This window comes from Hemicordylus capensis, chromosome 9 (assembly GCF_027244095.1).
Source record: "Hemicordylus capensis ecotype Gifberg chromosome 9, rHemCap1.1.pri, whole genome shotgun sequence".
Lineage (NCBI taxonomy): Eukaryota > Metazoa > Chordata > Lepidosauria > Squamata > Cordylidae > Hemicordylus > Hemicordylus capensis.
In genome coordinates, this window is record NC_069665.1 from 23,474,647 (window position 1) to 23,497,472 (window position 22,826).

Consider the following 22,826-nt stretch of genomic DNA (forward strand, 5'->3'; position numbering starts at 1 on the left):
TGGGGCGACAACGACGACGATTGCCGACTACTTCGGGCAGGTCGGCGGCCGCCGAGCCGACTCCGGGCTCCCCTCCCACCCACGCCTTTATTACGCGCGGCCCGTGCGGCGGCCGCCTCCTCGGCAGGGCCCCGCCTCGCTCGCCGGAGGGGCGGGGGCTGCTGCGTGGTGGACGGAGGAGGAGGAGGAGGAGAGGAGGTAGCGGAGCAGCAGCAGCAGCCGCCGTAGCAGTCGCCGCCGCAGCAGGCGCTCAGTCCGCCGCCCGCCCGCCCGTTTCTCCGACTGCGTGCCGGGCCAAGGAGTGGGAAGGAAAGAGGCGGCAGCGGCGGCGGCCATCGAGGCAGGCAGGCGGCCAGAGGCGGCCCAGCGCGGGAGCCCCCCGCTCCTCCCTCCCCGCCGTCGCCCCCTTCCCTCCCCGCTTGCCGCTGCCGCCGCCGCTGCTGCTTCTCTCTCCGCGGCTCCGTCTCGCCCGCCCGCCATTAGCGCGGGGAGCCGGTGGTTGCGCCGCCGCTGGGGCTGGGCCGGGCGGAGCGGAGGAAGAGGAGGAGGAGGAGGAGGACCCGGGCCCCCGCCGCCCCCAGCCCCGCGGGCGCTCGAGGCAGGCCGGGTCCCCGTTTGATGGATTCCCGGATCGCCTGGTTCCAGCCAGAGCAGCTCGGCCCCTCGAACCGCCTGTGGATGCAGATCTGGGAGACCACGCAAGGGGTCCGCAATCTCTACTTCCAGCAGCAGCAGCAGCAGCAGCAGCACCAGCAAGCCGCCTCGGCTCCGCCGCCGCCGGCCGCCCACCACCCCGCCGCCGCCGCCAGCAGCAGCAGCAGCCGCCACCCGACCCCCGGCGCCGGCCCAGCCTCGCCGCCCGGCATGTCCCGCGGCCCGCGCAGCAGCAGCGACCCCCAGCCCGACTTCCTGCCGCTGGAGAGCGCCAGCCACCCGCACAGCAGCAGCAGCAGCAGCAGCCACCATCACCACCACCCCCGGCGGCAGGCCTCGCCGCCCCCCGCCGCCGCTCGGCAGGGCACCCGGGCAGCAGCGGCAGCAGCCCCGCCGCCTGCCGCCGCCTCGCTCTCCGCCTCGTCCCTGGTCCCGGCGGCTTCGTCGCCCTCCGCCAGCCCTTCTTCGGCCGCCGCCGCCGCCAGTAGCAACAACAAGAGGAAGCGCGACAACAAGGCCAGCACCTTCGGGTTCAACTACAGCCTCTTGTTGGGCCCCGCCGGCGAAAGCGGCGTCCCGGCGCCGGGAGACGGGCCGCTGGGGAGGCCGCAAGCCGGGCCGGAGGAGCCCGCCTACACCGGCACCCCCTGGAAGAAGAGCAACTACAACCAAGGCGTGGTGGGGTGAGGACGACGACCAACACTTTCCCCCTTCCCCGGCAGGGAGGGCGGCCTTTTGCTTTTCTTTCCCCCTTGCACCGGGTTGCTTCACCTTGGGTGGTCTCTCTCCCCCCCGCATCAGATGTGGTTGGACTACAAATCCCATCAAGAGGTGGTTGGACTACCGCTCCCATCACCCCGAGTCATGGCCTTTGTGGTTGGGGGGGGTGGGAGTCGTTGCCCAGCAACATCTGGGGACCCAAGGTGGAGAGACCCGGTTTCCCAGACCCCATTTCTATCTCTCTTTCTCCCCCTTCTCTCCTTTTTCTCTCTGAAGTGAGGCCTAGTGTTAGATGAGGATCCGTGGAGCATCGTGGGGTGTGGGATATGTGGGTTGTGAAATGGGGTGTGTGTGTGTGTGTGAAGATTTGGGGTGGGAGCGGGGAGGACGACAGTTGCTACAAAACGGTGGAGTGGGTTGTTCTCTAGACCAGGACTGTGCAAATTGGGTCTGGGTCCTGTTGGACCACAACTCCCATCATCCCCAGCCACAGTGGACAGTAGTTGGGGTGATGGGAGTTGTTGTCCGGCAGCTGGGTTCTGGAGGGATGTGTACTCAGTGTATTGATTGGTAAGAGAGAGGTTTCTAGGCAAAAGTTGATTCCATTTAATGTTTTTATGAAGGGGGCTGAAGTCCCCTTTGGATGTGGAGGCCACGAATCCCAGAGGTAGAGGGCAGCTGAAGTTCTCTGTGTGTGGCTGTGCACTTGCATTCTGCATGTGCTTATGGGCACTCTTGTTTCTTTCTGTTCAGCCTGGGGTAGTTTCCGGTCCTGGACTCCAGTTTGGATTGAGGCTGGCTTCTTGGGATAGAATTGGGACATTCTGGATTGATGGGAGTAGGAAGCTGGCCGCAGCCTAGACCTGCACATTGGGCTGGAGAACTAACAGTAGTCCTACTAACTACGGTGGTAGGCTTGCCTGCAGATATGGTGGGGCAGGCTAGTCGAAGTGTGTGGTATTGCTTCGGGTGTTCCTCTCAAGTCTGTGGTGTGTTGATTGACTTTTTTTTTGGCTGAGGAAGACCTGGGGGGCGGGGGGCTGGGCCGGGCTGTCATGCTGCAGAGATCTGTAGGGCCTGAAGTGTGCTTGGAGGTTGTTCAGGCGTGGCCAGCTGCTGAGGTTTAATTCTGGTTCGTTCTGGGGTGCCAAGCTAGGGGGATGATGGTAGGTGTTGGTGTGGGCAGGGGGAGAACATCCATACCCGGCCTGGGGTGCTGTACGATGGTTAAAAAGAAGTCTCCTTTGAGATACGTGTCTGCAAATGCTGTGAAATTTCAGTCATCCTCTGCAGCCCAGAAATGCGCCTGAACAAGGGACAAGCGCTCTAAAATGCTGCCTGGCAATCGCAGTCCAAGGGCACATGGTGTGGGAAGCAAGAATGTGTTCCCATCCATGTCTGAGAGAAAGGCCCTGTCTGTCGTCACAGCACAGATGCACACCCGTTTCTCTTGCGGCCCACGCATAGGCATGTGTGTGCAGCCATATAGGAATGGGGGCACCTTTATGCTTCCTGTATCGGCAGCTTTTAGGCATGTGCCGGGGGGGTGGATATGCTCCGGTGCCATGTCTTCTTTCCATCTCTGCTTATTTGCGTGTGAGAAAAAGCCGGGGAGTACTTGGAGAGGTACTTCTTGGAGGGCAGGCGTTACTGTCGCCTGTGTGAGCTGAAATGCCACCGTGACAAGCACACGCAGACACACATTGGAAAAAAGGCAGGTTGGAGATTGAGGCTTCTGGTCCTGCGACCAGGCACCACCCAGGGCTGCCGCAGCACGTGCTCCAGCACATGGGAGTGCGTGGGCCAGGAGGTGTATTACCCATAACGTGCCAGATAAAGAGCAGCGTGTACAGAGGCTGTACAGCTGGTGTGACACCTGGGCCCCTGGGTGCGCAGCAGAGCGTTGCAGAGCACCTCCTTGGGCACAACCACTCACGGCTGTGGGCAATGCTACAGTTCCGAAGGAGCAGCTTTGTCTCTCATCGGGTTGCATTATGCAAGTCTCCAGGAGACAGGTGCCTTTCTGAATACAAATGTTCCTGTGTGTGCAGAGCCGGTGGGGGGGGGGGCGTGGCGTGCAGGGAAGTCTCCGGCCCAGCTGATGCACAACTCCTCCATGGCGTGTTCACTGGTCTTTGGAAGGTATTTGGAAAGCGCTGCAAGTTCCACGCCCTGCTCTGCCCCATTCTTGCTGCTCCGTCAAATCCTGTGCTGTGCACCATTTTTGCTTTTATTCTCCTGCTGTTGTTTCTAAGCCCGCTGCTCATACCGTCTGTGTGCTCTGGGGTTGAGGAAGCACTTGAGATGTCGTCGTAGGCAGTCTCGTCTCCTGTGCAGGATCTGTTGCATGTGGTGGGGTCTTTCACTGTAGACTTGACACAATATGGGGTATTGATGTTTTGCAGTCAAAATGTGTGGAAGAGAGGGAGGGGTGTGTTTGTCTGTGTGTACATATGTATGTATATGTTGGTCCTTTCTTTTACATGGATCTGCTCATATAGCACTATATGCCTTTTTACAATCCTGCTTCAAGGTATATATTTAGTACACGGACAGTTAAGGTAGTGTTATCTTCATGGTAGGAGATAGAAAGAAAGGGACCTCAGTTGTCCAGTTTTGCCTTTCTGTAGTTTTTTGGGCATTCATGAATGGCAGCAGGAAGAATTAGATCATAATCTACTGGTAGATCACAGAATGATATGCAGTAGATCAGCAAACAATTCTTAGTAAAGGTAAAGTTGCGCTGTCAAGTTGGTGTCGGCTCCTGGCCACCACAGAGCCCTGTGGTTTTCTTTGGTAGAATGCAGTCTTTCAGCATCTTTCCTATATCGCTGCTGCCCGATATAGGTGTTTCCCATAGTCTGGGAAACACGCCAGTGGGGATTTGAACCGGCAGCCTCTGGCTTGCTAGGCAAGTTACTTCCCCGCTGTGCCATTTAACAGTAGCAACAAAATGCCCCTCCCCGCCCCCCATCCCCATTACACTGCTTAATTAACAGAGGCCTTGTGGGGAAGAAATGATGGGCAGGCTTTATATCTCTGAGCCTTGGTATTCATATGTGAAATGGAACTTTATGAGTAAGAGTACTGACAAAATGTGCTGTTCGTTAAGCATTGCACGCAGAGGAGAAATCTGACATAACTGGTTTTGTGCTCATTGCTTACCTCTCAGTGTTGCTCACCTGCAAAATATCAGTATTAACCGGTTGCCTTTGACCAGGATATTGTGCAGCTGTGCTGGCCAGTGTGCGGGTTTTGTATGAGAATCTTTGATCGGTAGTGATTTAGATGTTGCTTTGAACTTACATGGCCCATGAAGTGCAGTAGGTAATGGTCTCTATTTTCTAAGCCCCCATTTTATGTCTGACTCTGCCCCAAACTACTCTTAAAAAAAAAAAAAACCTCGTTCTAGTTGGTGGACCATCGATTTCCATTTTTAAAAAAACTCCACCAACCACCAGTAAACTCTGCACGCCTGAAGTCTGCCCACCACAGGAGCTCCATGCAAACACGTACCTCCTGGTGGCGAATCCCTTTGATAAATACTGTGTTAAAAGCGGGAACTAGCATGAGTTGCTTGCCGCACACCAGAGTATGGAGATTTGCCATCCAATCCTGCGGAGACACGTTAAAGCTTAGTTGTTACATCATTAGTATGTGAACTACTTTACTGTAGTAGTAGGTGATCAAGTCCTGTCATCAGTGAAACTTGAGATGAGGGTGATTCTGTTAGTTGCACCTTCCAGAGAATTTGGCCCCGACTCAATGGCTTACTTGATTATTTGATAACTTTAAGTGAATATACAATTGCCTGCTTAATCTTGTACTGTATCTCCAGGAATGGCCAGAAGCTGAATTCTTGAGTGAAAGAGTATTGAGTTGTGCATGGAGGGAAGAGAACCATCATCTCATCTGAAGCATTGCCTATTACCAGGGTTGATAAATCCCAGGCGCCAGGGAGCCATGGCACCTAGAAATTTAACTGTGGCGCCTAGACTAGGATATTCAGAGATAGAATTGCTTAATGAAATTTTAATTGGTCCCCGGCTTCCCTGTTCTAAGTAAGTTACTTGTAAAGGGGATAAAGAGATACCTTTATGTCGCTGTGCATATAAATTAAATGGCTCAGTTCAGGTATCATGCTAAACTATGGCTTGTGCTAACCATTGCTTAGAACCTGGTTTCAGCTTCCAAATGTACAAACTGATTTAGAGCTGCTTGTCGTCTTCCATTTCCCCATCTACTCCACACAGTCTGTAGATCTTCGGGTTGCAGAGCAATTGCTAGAACTTTGGTTCGTCAATTCAGACAAGACAGTAAGCCACAGTTAACCTTCCTTAACCATGGTTTGGCATGATGTCTGAACTGGGGTGGTGTGTGTGTGTGTTTTAGTGAGATGTTAGGAAATGGCAAGTTGCTCTTATTTTTTGAGTTCAAGTTCTAATGATTTCAGTAGAATTGGGCTCCACTAAAGACCTTGTACTGCCAATAATTGTCTAAAATTGCCAGTTACTGCTAAAAGTAGGTCTTAATGTTCTCATGATCTCTTTCTGGAAACTCCCGTGTTGGCTTGTGGTTTGCACAATGATTAGTTAAAATCTGGGCTGGTGTCAGTGTCCTTAACCGTCATAAATCAAGCTATTAACTAGGGGTTAAGAGCTGCGTGGTTGAAGCTAGAAACTGATTATATTACCATACATTATTCCTGGGTTAGTATGTGTCACCTATATTCCAGTTGTAAGGTAACTTTTGGACTTTGCATGCATTTGACACTTAGTTTCCTCAAAACTGTTTCTTTTAGAAGGTTTTGCCAACGTATTCATTTAATGCTTATGCTTTAGCAAAGAATTGGTCAGGTTTCAGTATACATAGGAAGCTGCCCTATACCGAGTCAGACCATTGTTTCATCTAGCTCAGTATTGTCTACACAGACTTGGTAGCGGCTTCTCCAGGGTTGCAGGGAGGAGTCTCTCTCAGCTCTGTCTTGGAGATGCTGCCAGGGAGGGAACTTGGAACCTTCTTGCTCTTCCCAGAGCAGCCCCATAACTTCCAGTGCTCACCCATGTAGTCTCCCACTCAAATGCAAACCAGGGCAGATCCTGCTTAATAAAGAGAACAATTCATGCTTGCTCCAACAAGACCAGCTCTCCTCTTTATCAATGTGATAAAATTATGAAACAGTTCCTTTTGGATAGCACTGGGCAGAGTAGAAGTTTATCCTAAATCCTCCAAGGGAGGTAGTACATCTGAACATTTCAGTTCAGCAGATTATTTTTAAATACTTGAAGAAGGTGCTTTTAACTAAAATTCTGACTAGATCAGCTGAAAGCGACAATTGATATCCAGTTGATATGAAGAATCCGGAGAGGTCTCTGGAAGGTTTGCAAACTGACTTCGTTGTGTGTATGTGACGAAGCTAGAATCAATCCCCCAGGTTCTGTTCCTCATCTGTTAAATGGAACTAGTTATGATGCAGTTCACATATGTTTGGACTCAAGGTATTCAAAACGTTTTAAAGGGCTTCATAATAAATAGTAGCACTTAGTGGCAAATGGATACATGTCTTGTATCTAGGAACAGGTCTAAAAATTTAGGAGTCAGACACTGGACTCTTGAAACTTCTACGGAGTAGTAAATGTTACGTAGTGATGGGCATTGGAAGTGGTAGTGGAATGGGTTTCCCTTCATCCCCTTTACAAGTAACCCACTGAGAACAGAAACAAGGCTGACTGGAATAAATAAATATTTTATTAAATAACAATACAGCTGAGTATCCTAGTCTAGGTGCCACGGTTTACTGAACCTATTCTGAGAGGTTTTTCTGCCTAGTCTATTTATATGGTTTCTTAACCAACAACCTTCTTGTTGCTGTCTGAATTCTTGCCAAAATAATATTGTGGCTGTTGACTCTTCTTCTCCAGGCTTCTGCAATGAATAATTTTTGAATATTGCAGAAAATTGCATCTCAATCCTGTTTGAGATATCAGGTGTGCAGATTTCTTCAATTGCACTCTTTTTAATGGTAGTTTGCTTATGTGTCCCCGATTCTCCAAGTGATCTTTCACTAACAGACTGTCCCTTTTGTTGTCTAAAATGCTTGCATGGTTTAACTGTATAGATGATTACTCCCTGCCCTAGCTGATACACGTTCCCTAATCCTGTTATCCATGTCCTGACTGCAATATTACCAGATTCTAGTAGTTCTCTTTGCAGCTTCGGTCTTTTGCCTTGGTCTGAGTAGTATTCATCTGGAGGGAAATGTTGTGACACATTTAACACTGCATCAGAGTAGCACAGGTCAGGATTAGCTAGCACAAGTTGGATGCTAATTTCTCATGCCAGTGATGCTCATCCAGCAGTATACATTGGACAAGGAGCTGCCTTGCACTGAGTCAATCCAGTAGTCCATCTCGTCAGATACTGTACACTTGGACCATTTGACCAGCAGTAGCATATCCAGGACCTCAGGTATGATATTATGAACCTTTTTTGCCCTTGAAAGATTTGTTTGCAATATTTCTTCATTCTATCCAGTCAGTGAATTTTCATTTTGAATTGCTTCTCATCCTTTGAAGTTCATTATTAGGTTCAAAACCAAAATGCAGACCTGACTGTATCCGACAGTGGATCCGGTTTAGCCAGCTTAATTTGCCAGAATGCGTGCCTTGAAATCAGTGTTGTATGTACCGCAGAGCACTTGAAACCATTCTATACTGCTGGCTAATTGGCCTGCAATTAGTCAGCAGTTAATCAACAGTGCAGGCAAGTTATGGCTTTCCTACAGTTGTATTCACAAATACTCCTGAGTAATGCTGTCCATTAGTAGTGTAGCACTAAACTGAAAAATAATATACAGGAGGCCTTCATTATCTGCATGGCTTCTGTTCTCTGCTACAACTGCGGATAATGGAACTGTGGATAACGAGATCTTGAGGCAAGCCTGCTCAGTTTAGACTCCCCCCCCCCCCCCCGCTGTTTTTGGACTACAGCTCACATAATCCACAGCCACAGTGGCCAATAGCCAGGGATTATGGGAGTTGTAGGCAAACACCTGCAGGAGGGCTGAAATTGAGCAGCCCTGAGGCAATGGGAATTGGGGGGTTAGGTTCCTGGAGGCTAAAAATACCTGCTGAAACGGGAAGAAATAAAGTGCTGTAAGTACTCTGCAGGTCTCCAACTGTTGAGCAATGACACACACACACACCACCACACCCCACCCATACCCGCTTCTAGTCATTTTCCATGAAAAATTACGTGAGAGGGCGATTTGTTGTCGTCTTTTTACAAAAGAGCCATAAAATGGCTCCTTTCAGCAAAATGGTGGCTGAAAATGACCTTGGAGGTCATTGCCAGCCATCAATAAACACAGATAGTTGAATTTTAACCTTTTTAAAATGCACAGATAATGAGGCCATGTGCTCATGGCCCGGCCGCAGATACACAAAACTGTGGGTGTTGGGACCGCGGATAATGAGGGCCACATGTAATCAGTTTGATTCTTTGGGATATAAAACTGAAATTAGTTTATTTTGCAAAGGGTTAAAAGGGAAAAAAGCATATTAATAACCTGAGCACATGTGATTACCAGTTTTCCCTATAAAAGGGATTTCCAGATGTTGACTACAACTCTCATAATCCCCAGCCAAAGGCCATTACAACTAGAAGTGATGGAAGTTGTAGTCAACAACTTCTCGAAATGTTTAACTTGTGGTTACTTGTAATATCTTACTTCTAAAAAAACAACAACCCTTGTAAATATTTACAATTAATTCATGGGGAATTCTAGCAACATAACAGCAATAATAAATCTACTTGCATGTCAAAAATATTTCAGGTCACTTGCATAATTCATTCAAGTTTCAGGATAATATCAGTAATGATTAGGGTTATCTATATTTTAAAAAAAAAAGAGTTCCATAATCTGTCAAGACAAACACTAATCTTCTGTCCAAATGAAATAATATGGAACAGACTTCTGCCATAATCCATATGTGATGATTAAGTACCCAATTTTTTTTCATCCAAAAGGAAATAAATGTATTCCATATGCTTTGAAAAATGAAAGCATGTAACCTCTCAGCTCTAAATTTAATATTTTTGTGCTATACCCAGCACTTTTTTCAACCAGTGTTTATTGTGGGGGCAGGAACCAATTAAATTTCCAGCATTGTGCTACATGTAATTTTGCAGCTCTGTATACATTGGAGACAGGGTTGGATTGTTTTCTTTTTAAATCATTTAATCCAACTTCTCTATTTTAGGGTTCAGAGGTGTAAGACTCTATATTTCTTAGATTCCAGTGCCGTGGTCCTCCTATCCCCCCCCCCCCCAATCCATCCATGCGCAGACTGAGTTTTGTTGTTCTGGGGTGGCAGTATCAAGGCAGTGAGCGCGCACATGCATTCATAGAGTGAGGCCTTCCTGATTCAACCTGAGCGGGATCTAAAATTAACTGAGTGGACATTTAAAAATGTGTGTGTAGGGAACACTGTTGCAGTGTTCAGTAATAGTATTGTAAATATTGGGCATTTGAGGAGTTGTGGGGAGCGGGAAGAAATAATGGGGAAATCTCCTCCTCACTTGACTGTGGAATAATGCTTAGGTTTGGGACTAGGACAGCTATCTCTGAATGCTCACGTACAGTGTGTATAGTGTATAAATCATTCCCTGAACCATATGGGAGAGTTTGTAGGAACGGGGGTTGATGTAGAGCATCCCGTAGCCATAATTCCCATTCCTTCTAGGATCCTTTAAGATGTCAGTGGGTCTGCCCTCCTTCTCAGCTGAAGTAATACTTTAGGGATTCATTTGGCTCAGAAGAAATGCTTTCTCCTCCAATCCCAATTAACCATTTCCTCAGGACCCATTTAAGCTTGCAAAGGGGCAGGCCAGCCAGCAAATTTAAAGGATCCTGGTGGGTACACCACTGCTTTGCGTGCAGAAGGTCCCAGGTTCAATCCCTGGCAGCTTCTCCAGGTAGGGCTGGGAAAGACTCCTGCCTGGAACCTTGGAGAGCTGCTGCCAGTCGGTGTAGACCAGGCCTGCTCAGCTTAGGCCCCTAGCTGTTTTTGGACGACAACTCCCATAATCCCCAGGTACAGTGGCCAATAGCCAGGGATTATGGGAACTGCAGGCCAACATCTGCAGGACGGCCGAAGTTGAGCAGCCCAGGTGTAGACACTACTGAGCTAGATCGATCTATGATCTGTCTTGGTATAAGGCAGCTTCCTAGGATCATCTTAAGAACATGCATCCTCTGATCCCAGTTTTCTGCTCCTCCTTAGGGGTCACCATAGTGTTACAGCACTGAGGAAGTGAAGTGAATAATTCATCTTCATGTTCCAGCAAGTATGGCTGAGAGAGCTTAGGGGCTTAGTTCTATGCCGTTCCTTGTTTGACTGTTTTGCTCTGCTGATGAGGAAATATTTATCATAGCCTTTATGATACTTGACATGCTTACGAGTATACAAGGAATGGGATAGATAGCATTTGAATCCTGTCCTCTGTAGTGGCCTTTGAGCCTGTCCTAAAATTTGCAGCATTGGACATTTTAGAAGACTGGATTTCCCTTGAACGACTGGGTTTTTCTTGGATTTTACCAGTTCTAGTTGAGAATTCAGTGTGTGGCTTGTCTTTGTAGACATATGCTTGCATCTCTTGACATAGTGGTCTGTCTCCCAGAATAATTGAGAGGTTTGGGAATTGAAGTTCCTGATAGTGTTGGAGAAGTGTAAGTTTTTTTCCTCCTTTCTCGTCTTTTTTTGTTGCTCTCCTTTAAAAACATAATACATCATCGAATGTACAAAAAGAAGTTGACTTGTTGGCAACTTGTGTTTAACTTGTTCAAGGCAGAGTTGGCACTCAACCATGGGTCTCCCATATTACACTGCACTGAATCTGCTGGAACACACTGAGTGGATTACAGGAGCCAATCTTTTAATCTTTATTTTTGTGTTGAATGAGAAATAGGTATCTTCTTGTATAGATTCTAATGCTATATCTTTACAGGAGCGTAACCACTCTTTTGGAGTTGCATATGTGTAATCAGTGTGCAGAGTAAAGAGACCAATTTACTTTGCTTGAAGTTTACTCTGATCTTCCATTGCGTTCTCTACATTGCCAAATTTGCAAGATGGTGTCTAGAAAGAGAAAGAGAAATGAATAAAACTGCCCAAATAACACAAAATCTGCTCTCTTTGATGTCTCTAAAAGGAGTGGGGGCAAAACCAGCAGTGTCTAGTAGCACCTTTCAGTACTCAGTAATCCTACTTCTAGCTGCACAACAGTTTTGGGTGTTCATCTCGGAACTGCCAAAATTGATCTAAGGAACTGAGATTGTACTACTTCCAAGGAGCAAACATCCTCGTAAACACACATCTGTGAGCCATATAACAACCGAGGAAGCTCTCTAGGATGAAAGACGCTAATAGTTGAAGGGGCATGATAACCTCCTTTCTGTGCTCTGGGGATAATTGGAGGAATTGGTCGTAGATGTGTTCCTATTGCAGAGATTAGTACTACTATAAGGAACTGCAAGAAATATTAAAAATCCCTTTGCACCAACTCCAGATGTTTATGTACCAACCTTGTTGCATGGGAATCATGAGATTCTTAGGTACCTGGGATTTTTCTGGCTCTACTGGTGTAATACCTGTGATAATTGGAATTATATATGGTATTATTCCCTTAATTTCATTTTTTTAAAATGTAAACATCCTTTGAAACCAAACATAGCATGGGGGGTGGGAAATGAACACACAAGGACATTTTGTTTAGAGATAAGATGATCAAGTTTAGACTCAGAGGCTGCAGCTACAAATTACCGCATAAATTACTTAACTAAGGTGATGAGTATTGAAGCAGAAATATATTGTTCTGGAGCTGTCCATGTGTGGTTTGCTGGTCAGCTGCATCCTGTACTCTCCACGGGTGAAAGTACACTTCTGGATAATATTTAAAGACTGACCTCAGTTTCTGCCTCAGCAGACAACTTGGCCCTTAGCCAGCCAAACTTAGTCACAAGTTCCAGTCAAATCAACGGAAGGAGCTAGTTGCAGTAGAAGCTGGTCCATTGGTTTCAGTGGGACTTTGTCTTGATTACTGTTCATCGGATTGGGTCCTTTGCATTCAAAGTTGTTTTTAGAAAGAGCGTAAAAACACAGGCATAGTATGAAAATAGGGCTCTTGGTGAATTCTCAAGCCGTGCTACAAGCCTGGGGTCCTCAGACAGACAGATATATCAGCAAATACAATGCCGTTGAACTTGCCCTGTCCAGCATGCTTTTGGTGGGTTTGTCCACCCTTTTTTAAGTGTTAAGAGTGCCATATATGTGGACATTCATGCTTACATTCATTAATCACCTGTCTCATTTTTTTAAAAGTCTGCTTTATTTAAAAATGCAAAACTGCTTTGGATATTGGGGGGGGGGATTGCTTGTTGATGTCAGTGCTGTGCACGGCTTGGCTTCTGTTTCAGATGTGTACAACTGGTGTTTTTCAAAGCCTAACTCTGGAAATGAATAGCTACGCTTGCGTTGAATGTAGTAAGGGTTTTTTAGGGTGTTTTTCCCTTAAAAGTGGGAGACCTTGCTTTTTTGAGCTGCAGATCTCCTGGCCTTCAGCAAATCTTCCAACTTAAGCCTCACAGATAATGGTTACAGATTTATTGGACTAGGAATGACCTACCTCACAGGATTGTTGTGAGTGTTAGGAAAGCCCTTGGCTCCGCTTAAGTAGCTCTATCATGAGATATTATACCTAATTAAAGGCTTTGCAAACCAACTCTCTGAGCTGCTCTAGAATCCATGATTGTTCTGGGCTCATTAAACCCAAAATTGGCTTCCAGATCTCTTGTGAAGAACCTTATCCATCTAAAGATTGCTTTTTTGCTTTTGCTATCAAATGCGGTCAACTGCTAAAAGCTGTCTGGGCAACCTTTTATGAAGTAATACCAAAAGAATTCTAGAATACTGCTGTTGAATTTCTGGATGCTTAGAATGAAGCCAATATGATTTTATTTATATAATTTTTTAAAAGTGCCTAGGAAAAGTGGTTTTTCTTTAAAAAGAAGCCTAAGCTTGCTTGCTTTATTTATTTATTTATTACATGTTATATCTTGCTCTTCCTCCAAGGAGCCCAGACTGGTGTACTACATACTTAATTTTCTCCTCACAACATCCCTGTGAAGCAGGTTAGGCTGAGAGAGAGAAGTGACTGGCCCAGAATCACCCAGCAAATATCATGGCTGAATGGGGATTTGAACTCGGGTCTTCCCAGTCCTAGTCCAGCACTCTAACCACTCTAACCACTACACCACTCTGGCTAAGCATGACACATTATCTGAATTCTTGATTGGGAGGGGTAGACGAGGAAAAGTGTTTGAGATTGACGTATGTGGGCGTGGATTTCTTTATTGAAGAGGCGAAACCCTTTTGATTGTACTTCCGTTGGATGAGGTGAACCCCGAAAAGTGTTTCTTGGCATCAGCCTAACGCAATCTACTCAACTGGCGGCCCTTTGCAACCAGTTGTGATATCCCTGTGTCAGTGGTTTTGCCACTCTTCCATCCCTTGCAGTCGTTGTGTTAGCATATTTGTGGTGTGGTCTTGTGTTGAAAGTGAGTGGAGATGTCATGCCCTGGCTAGGATCGTGTACCTAGATAGGGGAAATGGAACACATTGGCCCATCTTGTCCGGCACCCTTTCCCCCACAGTGGCCCACCAGATGCCTCTGAGAAGTCCACCGGCAAGAGGTGAGGCAGGGCATGCCCTCTTGCCTGCTGTTGCTCCCTTGCAACTGGGATTCAGAGAGGCATCTTGCCTCCGATGCTGGAGGTGGCCCTTGTTGGACTACAGCTCCCCACATCCCCAGCCACAGTGGCCACTAGTCAGCGGTGATGGGGGTTGTAGTCAGTCCAACAGCTGGAGGGCCAGAGTTCAGTTGTCCTGCTTTAGCGTGCTTTCATGCCCAGCTCTCTGCCACTTGATATGTGAGCAGGGCAAACAGGTGCTAAAACACATGGTCCCACAGAGTTGTGTCTTCAGCTGGAAGACAAAGGAACACTGAACGTCCCTTCGTCGCTGGTGGATAACACTGAACGCAGCAAATGTATCCCCTTGCGTACTTTCTCCATCATTATATGGCTGAAGAGGGACACTCCGCTTGTGTTAACGGCATAATTAGGCTGTGATTTTTGTGTTTAGTCAGGCCCAATTAATTAGTCCCTACAGTGGGGGAATGTATGCAAAAGTGTGGGGGCACTTGGGGCATCTTGAGTTCCGGGCCCAGGGTAGGTACGTGGGGCCCGGACCCGTAGGACGGCCTTCTCTGTTGCCTCTCCTTCTTTATGGAACACTCTGCCTCCTGAAATTCTTAATGCCCCCTCTCTTCATTGTTGTTTTAATTTATGTAAACCGCCTGGAGTCTAAGGAAGTCAGGCAGTCAGTAAACTTGCTAACTAAATACATCTTGGAATGCATGCATAACGTTCTGGTTCCCCTTTAGAATGGGACACCTTGGTGCACTCAAGGCACAAATGCACCCTGTAATTTCCCCCTCGGTGCATATAGTTGGGGCTAAGAGATCTGATGCAACTTTGACCAGGATGTGAGGGAACCTGGCAGCTTGACAATGAGTGTCGTCATTTTTACAAGTTGCCAGCCATTAAGAAGCCAAAATATTCAGCGTATAAAAGATGAAGGCCTCGTATTCCAGTCTGATGCTTGGAGTTCCTATCTAAAGTTCGTGACTCTCTCTGTGTGGGTGTGCGTGTGTGTGCGTTGCCTATGCTTTGCTCCTCCAGGCCAGTTCAGATGAATTAGTTTTGCATTTAACTTTGGAAATGAGTGGGGTAGGAAAAGGATCTTCTTCCTGGTGCTGAAAGACTGAGAGAATGTGCCCGCCACTGCCCACACCCCAAGTTAGCTAGGTTTGGAGTATTGTAAGTCATGCTGAGAAACATTCAGTTCATCATCTTTTAAGCCCACTTGTCCTCAATATGAGCTGGACTAAAGTGTGCCATCAAGTTGGTGTCGACTCCTGGCGACCACAGAGCCCTGTGGTTGTCTTTGGTAGAATACAGGAGGGGTTGACCATTGCCTTCTCCCGCGCAGTATGAGATGATGCCTTGCCCATAGTCTGGGAAATGTACTGGCGGGGATTTGAACCGGCAACTTCTGCCTTGCTAATCAAGTCATTTCCCCGCTGCACCATTAGGTGGCATATGAGCTGGACCAGAACAAACATTATCCTGTTCAGCTTTGGATGCAAGAATGTGTAAGAAAACAAACCTGTTTGCTGAAAAGAACTGATGATGATTAAGTTTAGTGGCACAGTCCTTAGGATGTAATTACACTTAAATAAATAAAACATTTAAATGGTTGAAATCTTATTTATTTAACATGATCAGCTTTGATTTAAAAGCACAAACAAGCTCACCAACACACTGGGGGGGGGAATTTCCTGCAGCTTCTTCTTGTGCAATATTGACTTATCATGTCCACTTTACATGGTGCTGCTCTAACTTTACTGTTGTTGATTGCTGTTGAAAAATATATACTACTAATGTCCATGTTAAAAGCATCTACTGTGCACACTGAAAGTACATGGAGCACTAGCTTCTGTAAGTTTCGTTTCACTGTCATTACAATACAAATTACATCATGTTTTGGTAGTGCTGGCAACATGACATAGATTGTGATTTTGGGAACTAACCACAGGAGTCTGTAAGCAGTAAGCAAAAAGAGCCGTCAGTTTAATGATAGAAGAACTAGGTCGTTTGCTGAAATTGCTACTTGGTAAAGGCCCATTTTATTAAGCCACCTAATGACGCAGCAGGGAAATGATTTGACTAGTAAACTAGAAGTTGCTGGTTCAAATCCCCGCTGGTATGTTTCCCAGACTAAGGGAAACATCTGTATCGGGCAGCAGCGATATAGGAAGAAGCTGAAAAGCATCATCTTATACTGAGCGGGAGATGGCAATGGTCAACCCCTCTTGTATTCTACCAAACAGGGCTCTGTGGTTGCCAGGAGTTGACACTGATTCGACGGCATACCTTACCTTTTAAAGGCCCATCTTAATGGTTAGATGTTTCACCGTTGAGTGTTTAACAACTCTAAATCCTGCTTGCCCAGCATGCTGGGAGCAGTATGCAGCACTGCCTTGAAGGCACCTGGCTGGCTTTCCAAATTCTCTTCTTCACCAGGTTATTTCCAGGAAGTTTTTCACACCTGGATTTTAGCTCACGTCTCTTCCATAATGGAGGGTGTGTGTTCACATGCCAGCCAAATTTACCCTGAAGTCCCCATGAACTCTCAGGGAGCACTTTATACACAATTCCGGTTTTTCATTGCGCTGATATAAATTGTAGCCCAATTTATATCTGGAGTGTAAAAAATCTACTTTTTGCCTCATTTTTGTCGGGCGGGGGGGATTTGAACTCTCTGAAAAAAGTGTTAAAATCTGCTGTCTGGGAAAGCTCCAGGTGGTTGCTGAGTGTTCTGTAGGCCTCACCTTGGAGTAGACAATGCAGTGAGAAGTGGTGAAATGGGAAGGAAAAGAGACATAAGAACAGCCCTGCTGGATCAGGCCCAAGGCCCATCTAGTCCAGCATCCTGTTTCACACAGTGGCCCACCAGATGCCGCTGGAAGCCATAGGCAGGAGTTGAGGGCATGCCCGCTCTCCTGCTGTTGCTCCCCTGCAACTGGTACTCAGAGGCATCCTGCCTTTGAGGCTGGAGGTGGCCTATAGCCTTCCGACTAGTAGCCGTTGATAGACCTCTCCTCCATGAAGTTAACCAAACCGCTCTTAAAGCCATCCAGGTTGTTGGCTGTCACCACATCTTGTGGCAGAGAATTCTACGCGTTGATGATGCGTTGTGTGAAAAAGTACTTCTGTTTCTTGGGCCTAAATTTCCTGGCAATCAGTTTCATGGGATAACCCCTGGTTCTAGTGTTATGTGAGAGGGAGAAGAATTTCTCTCTATTCACTTTCTCCACACCACGCATGATTTTATAGACCTCTATCATGTCTCCCCGCAGTCATCATTTTTCTAAACTAAAAAGCCCCTGGTGTTGTAGTCTTGCCTGATCAGAAAGGTGCTCTAGGCCCCTGATCATCTTGGTTGCTCTCTTCTGTACCTTTTCCAGTTCTATGTGTGCCATCCCTTGGAGGTGCTTCTGCACACTACTCAGAGCATGCGGTGAGCAGGATTCTACCCTTTGTGAAGTGTATGTGGGTCTACAATGTAGTGTTCAAAGGCACAGGAGTGAAGATGCAGCATAATTAAAAGCATTATTAACGTTAACACGTGTTCCTTCACTGACACGATGGTGTTTTGATACGGAGAAGTCTTTTTTTATTTTTAAAATCGAATTATTTGTTACACACTGGTTGGGAAGTGAATTGTAGCCTGATGTTAATGATCCATCATTGCATTTTGAGAAGCTGCCTCTTGGCCCTTAAATGAAGCTTGTTACTCAAGGTTACTGTGGAATAAGTGATTTCAAGATTGGAATCCACCCACCTAAATGAGGAGAGAGGAACACTTGCTGCAGACCTGGTCTGCTGCACTCGTGTGCATGTTCAGGCTGAAATAAGTGTTAATGTGTAGCAATTAGAACTTTAATCAGTTGCGGGGTTGGGGGGACCTCGAACTTGCAAGCTTTAATTTACTGTACATCACGAAGCAAGACTGAGGCATTGGTGATTCCTGCTTGGAGGCAAGGCGTGAGGGCGGGGCTTCTGCCACAATGTTTCCCCCTCTTTCTAGAAGGTTCTGGCGTGTGGTCTCAGCGCATGTGCAAACCGATCAGTGTGATGCACAGAACCCACGTAGAAGCATCTCTTCCTTCTCTTGTTTCAAATTGCCACGTTTGTAATGTATGATTAATCCAAGTTATAAAAGTGTGAGTATGCAGATCTCTCCCTGTGGGTTCACTCTGAGTTCATAGGCACCAGGCTTTCTCGAGTAAAAACAGTTACATTAGAGACAATCATGTTTCCCCCCTGAGAGGACTGCCTCGGTATTCTCAAATGTTTGCCAATCTGTAGATGATGTTGCTTTACTCTGTGCAGCATTACTGCTGTTTGACCATTTAGAAGACCGGTTTGGATAGTATTGCTTGCAATAAAGTTGCAAATAAAACTATCCCATAAAAATAGGCAGGAGTTAATTGCATTTTATTGGCTACATTTTGTATTCTGTCTTTTCTCCAGGGAGCTAAGCACAGCATCATGATCTACCTGTGAGCAGTAGCTGAGGCTGATCAGTAGTAGCTTAGTCAACAAGGCCTCCCAGTCACTGACTTGGGTGCCCTTCTGTTAGGATGGGATATACATGCTCGTAAATACCTAATTTCCCTGATCGTGCTTCCCGTGCACAGATTCTAGACACATGCACGCTCTCTGTCCCCCCCGATGTGCTTTCAACACACATACAGTCATTCCTCGCCAACCGCAAGGGTTCCATTCTTGGGAACCCTTGTGATTGGCAAATTTGCGGTTGGCGAGCAATTGAAAAGCATTGGAAATGTGGTTAGGGGAATCGCGGTCGCAAAAAGAAAAAAATACACACACGGGAAAAAAAGGCAAAGAACAACCCAGAATCCCTTAAAATCACCAATAGTCAGCAAAAGGAGTGAGGGAGGACCCCCAGAAATCACTTCTGGACCCCCCTCCCCATTACAAAAAATCTCAAACTGTGCATATTTGGGTCGCAGTTGGTGCGACCTGTCTCAGATTCCCAGTTGCGGATACACGAAACCGCGACGGGGAAAAGCACGGTTGGCAAGGGAGGACTGTATTGCCATTTCAAGTTCATGTTAAAAGGAACTTGGTTATCCTCCTAAACTCACCTGAAGAATCCTGCTGCAAAGGCTGGGGGCGGTGGGGCGGTACTGTGTACAACATTGTAGGGGGTGCTGGTGGGGAATTCATGTCGGAGAGGGAAGGGTTTCTACGATCTTGGAGGCCTGGCTCTAGTGTTCTCTCTCTATCCATAGCAGCCACGCAGACCTCTCCTCGTTTCACAGAGCCCTGAACAGTCAGTGCTGCAATTCGTGTCTGGATTCAGCTCCAGCGTGTTAACCCTCACGCTGTAACGGTCTGAGGGGGTACCACTGCTGGTCCCGAATCAGTGTTTAATTTCTGTATATTATCAGAATACAGGAGAACCTTGTTATCTGCAGGGATTCCGTTCTCCGCTTTATCCGTGGATAACGAAACCACAGATAACACAGCATTAAAGTCAATGGGACAGGGAGTGGGTTTAGGTTCCTGGAGGCTGCAAAAAAGCACCACCACCCCCGCCAAAAACAGCGAAATAATGTGCACTACTGTGCTCCATGGGTTTTCACCAGTCCAACGATGCCCCCCATGGCCCAAAGTCCCAGTATTCCCACAAAAAATCATGGGGTGAAAGGCTATTTTTTTAGTCAAGATGAGTCACAAAATGGCTCCTTGTCATAAAATGGCAGCCGGAAATTACCTCAGACATCATTTCTGGCTATTCTGACCCACAGATCTGTGAAATTAACCTTTTATTTGCTGTGTTTTCCCTGTGTGTGCGGAGTTCAGGTGTCACTTTGCTTTAAAATACACTTGCTTTAAATTAGAACACGGCTTTGGATAGATTTAGTACTGTAATTTTGGGCAGAAACGCCGCCGTAAGGAAAAATGGTTGAAAAAATGCAGAAACGCCGCCTTTAGAGGGGGATATCATGCATCATTTTTTCAGTTGTGTTGAATGCTTAAAATTTTACTACAGCTCGATCCTGAATTCTAGCATAAACGCTGTAGGCGGCAATAAACAACTTTTAATAATGTACCCACTGTGGCCTTTCTACCCAAAATGACAGGTATTTTAAAAACCGAATTACAGCCTTTGCTCTGTCCTCAGAATATGAGGCTGAAAAGGAACTCACCTAGAGTAGGCAGTATTATCTTTGGCTCTTGGTACTGAGAGCAGATAACACCTACCATGTAGTGTGAATAATGCTGTCCTCTTTAACACATCCCTAGTGGCTGTATACCATTTTCCCCCACCCAGCCCTTTTTGCAGACCTGAGCTTGGATCCAAAGACCCAGAAGCGGAAGCAAAACAAATGCATTTGCCCTCTTCTGTGAGTTCTTGTTGAAGGCTTCTTGCAGCTCAGCGCCGTGATATATCAGGTTGCATTACAATACGAGGAACGGTGAGCAACGAAAGTACAGGCTGTAGCGGATAGACTCTAGTGGGCGGTAAAAAGGTCTCGAGAAGGAGTTTGTGCAAGCAGAAGAACTTCTTTGGATTTAGGGCTCACTTTTTCCTCACACAGTACTCTCTCCTGCTAAGTTGGAAGCAGAAGCGGTTTCCTGGAAGGGGACGGGCACCTCCGTTGGCTTTGAGGCCATGGAAGGAAGGAGTCCCGTGCCCAATCTCCATGTGTCATGGAGGCTTAGAAGTGGCAGTGGCAGCTTCCCTTCATGGAGGGAAAACTATGGGTTTTTCCACTGAAATCTGAGCCCAGCCTAGTATGTATTCCCAGCATGCTTTGGGACAGACAGGATGTTCACACAGCAGATTTTCTGGTGGAGAGTAGGAAGAGCCCCAATACCCTAGTTCTTCCCTCTCTCGCCTCAGGAAGACATCTTTGAAAGAGCTCTGATTTTTGGGTTATACTTGGGCACTATTTTTCTACCTTGCTACCACTGTCGGCTTTTTCCCTTTCAGTTCTTCCTTCATTCAAGCACTCCCAAAAATCCTCTTCCAAAAATCTAAGTTGCAAAAAGGAGACTCAACTTGGCAGGTGGTTCTTGCACACACTATTGATAAAGACCAACTGGGTCTGTTGTAATTGATCTTTTAAAGCAGAGCTACCGAACTCTGGCCATCCGCCTGCCGTTGGACTGCAACTCCCATCATGTCCAGCTACAGAAGCCAATAGACAAGGAAGTCCATGTTTATTTCAATGAAAGATCAAATACAGAGATGAAAACAAACAATAAATGCATTAAAATATCACAACCAACTGGATTGTGACTGTACCAATTGTCGTGTTTTCACTTCTGCTACCCCTACGGTGCAGGTTATGGTTTGATTTGTATCACAGTGCAAAAGCTTAGTATAGGACCCCTCCAATCCATCTGGGTACCTCTCCAATAGAGGGGAAATATATCTTATGTGGGACTCCTTGTAAAAGAGACAGTATGTTGGATTGTTTCTATCTCCTCTGCCCCACATGGGCAGGTTCTATCAGCCATTAGCCCTTTTGAGTATCAACCCTGCAGGATTGCGGAGGGGAGAACATTATGTCTTGCCCTGAAGAAGTCCTTTTGCAGCCTGGGGCAGGAAAGTGTTGTATGGGAACCCACGAGTTATTTAACAAAATTTACTGCCCAGTCCCTCATGAACCGGGGGTAGTCTGTTAACATCATTTTTATATTCTATATCATCTGCCTGTTGAGGTAATATCTGGTTTGCTGATAGCCTAAGGAAATAAGGAGTTCTACTGAAAGACCCAGTGACAGTAACTTGCTTGTAATTTCCAGTTTCCACTTGGAAAGGATGGGAATTGTAATTCAACATCAGCTGGAGGGCTGAGGTTTTGCAGCCTGGTTTTAAAAGGAGTAAAGAGGGTTCATTTTGGGGCCAAGTTCCCTATCTTTATGATGATTTAATTGTGATGGTTTCTCAGAATTTTATTTCTTTTTATTTGCATTTTTGTTGATGTGCCTACCTATTGTTATAACAGGCAGTGCCAGAACTGCTGGAAAGCTCTGCGTATCTTATCACTTTAAACCAGGCCTGCACAACATAAGGCCAGGGGGGCCAGATCCGGCCCGCGGAGACCTTTTTGCTGGCCCCCAGGTAGGAATATCCTGCAGCAACAGCAGGAGCCATGAAGAGCTCTCGGCCGTTCTTGGTGCTCCGTGGCAGCAGCCCAATAAAGTTGGCTGCTTGGGACCAGATGTCTGGACCCTACTGGCATGATCCCTCCCCCCCCCCCCACCTTTCCCTTGAACTCCAAACCTCTATTCGCTAACTTTTATTAATATTTCAAATGATTACTTTTAAGGTAATAATTAATGTGCTGAAAATTGACCTCGGGCCTACCCAGCAAGTCATGGCTGGTTCCAGCCCACCGGGGCATTTGAGTTGTGCACCCCTGCTTTAAAATGTGCTTGTGGTCTAGTTGAAAAGGATTGTGGGACAGTGGCTTTCTGAACAATACTGTATGTAACCTGGGAGTTGTTGAGAATGGGCTCGGGAAAATCATTGCTTTGGGCAACTTCATAGACATTCTGCAAACATAGCTTTGTTTAGTTGGAGGAAAGTCATTCCCCCCCTCAGAGGGGATGCAATTAGATGTGGGTTTTCACTTACGGAAGGGGCCAAAAGTGTGCCCCACCAAAGAATTGGCTCTGGCTTGTGTTGGGATAGTCAACATTGCATTGCCTAAATATTTGCATC

General features: G+C 46.6%; 1 protein-coding gene and 1 long non-coding RNA gene across 2 annotated transcripts in view; one reads left to right on the forward strand and one right to left on the reverse strand.

The window, feature by feature from the left end:
- The window catches only part of TENT4B (terminal nucleotidyltransferase 4B), a 48,300-nt gene continuing 25,474 nt past the window's right edge, over positions 1-22,826 (forward strand). The window contains exon 1 of the mRNA XM_053270858.1: positions 1-1,337. Within this exon, the coding sequence (XP_053126833.1) occupies positions 619-1,337 (719 nt within the window). The 5' untranslated portion in view covers positions 1-618. The remainder of the gene's footprint in view (positions 1,338-22,826) is intronic.
- On the reverse strand, positions 11,289-13,274 carry LOC128334276 (uncharacterized). Its single transcript, XR_008311240.1, has 2 exons — positions 13,060-13,274; positions 11,289-11,513 (listed from the first exon to the last, which is right to left on the reverse strand). It is a non-coding gene; the product is annotated as an uncharacterized LOC128334276 (long non-coding RNA).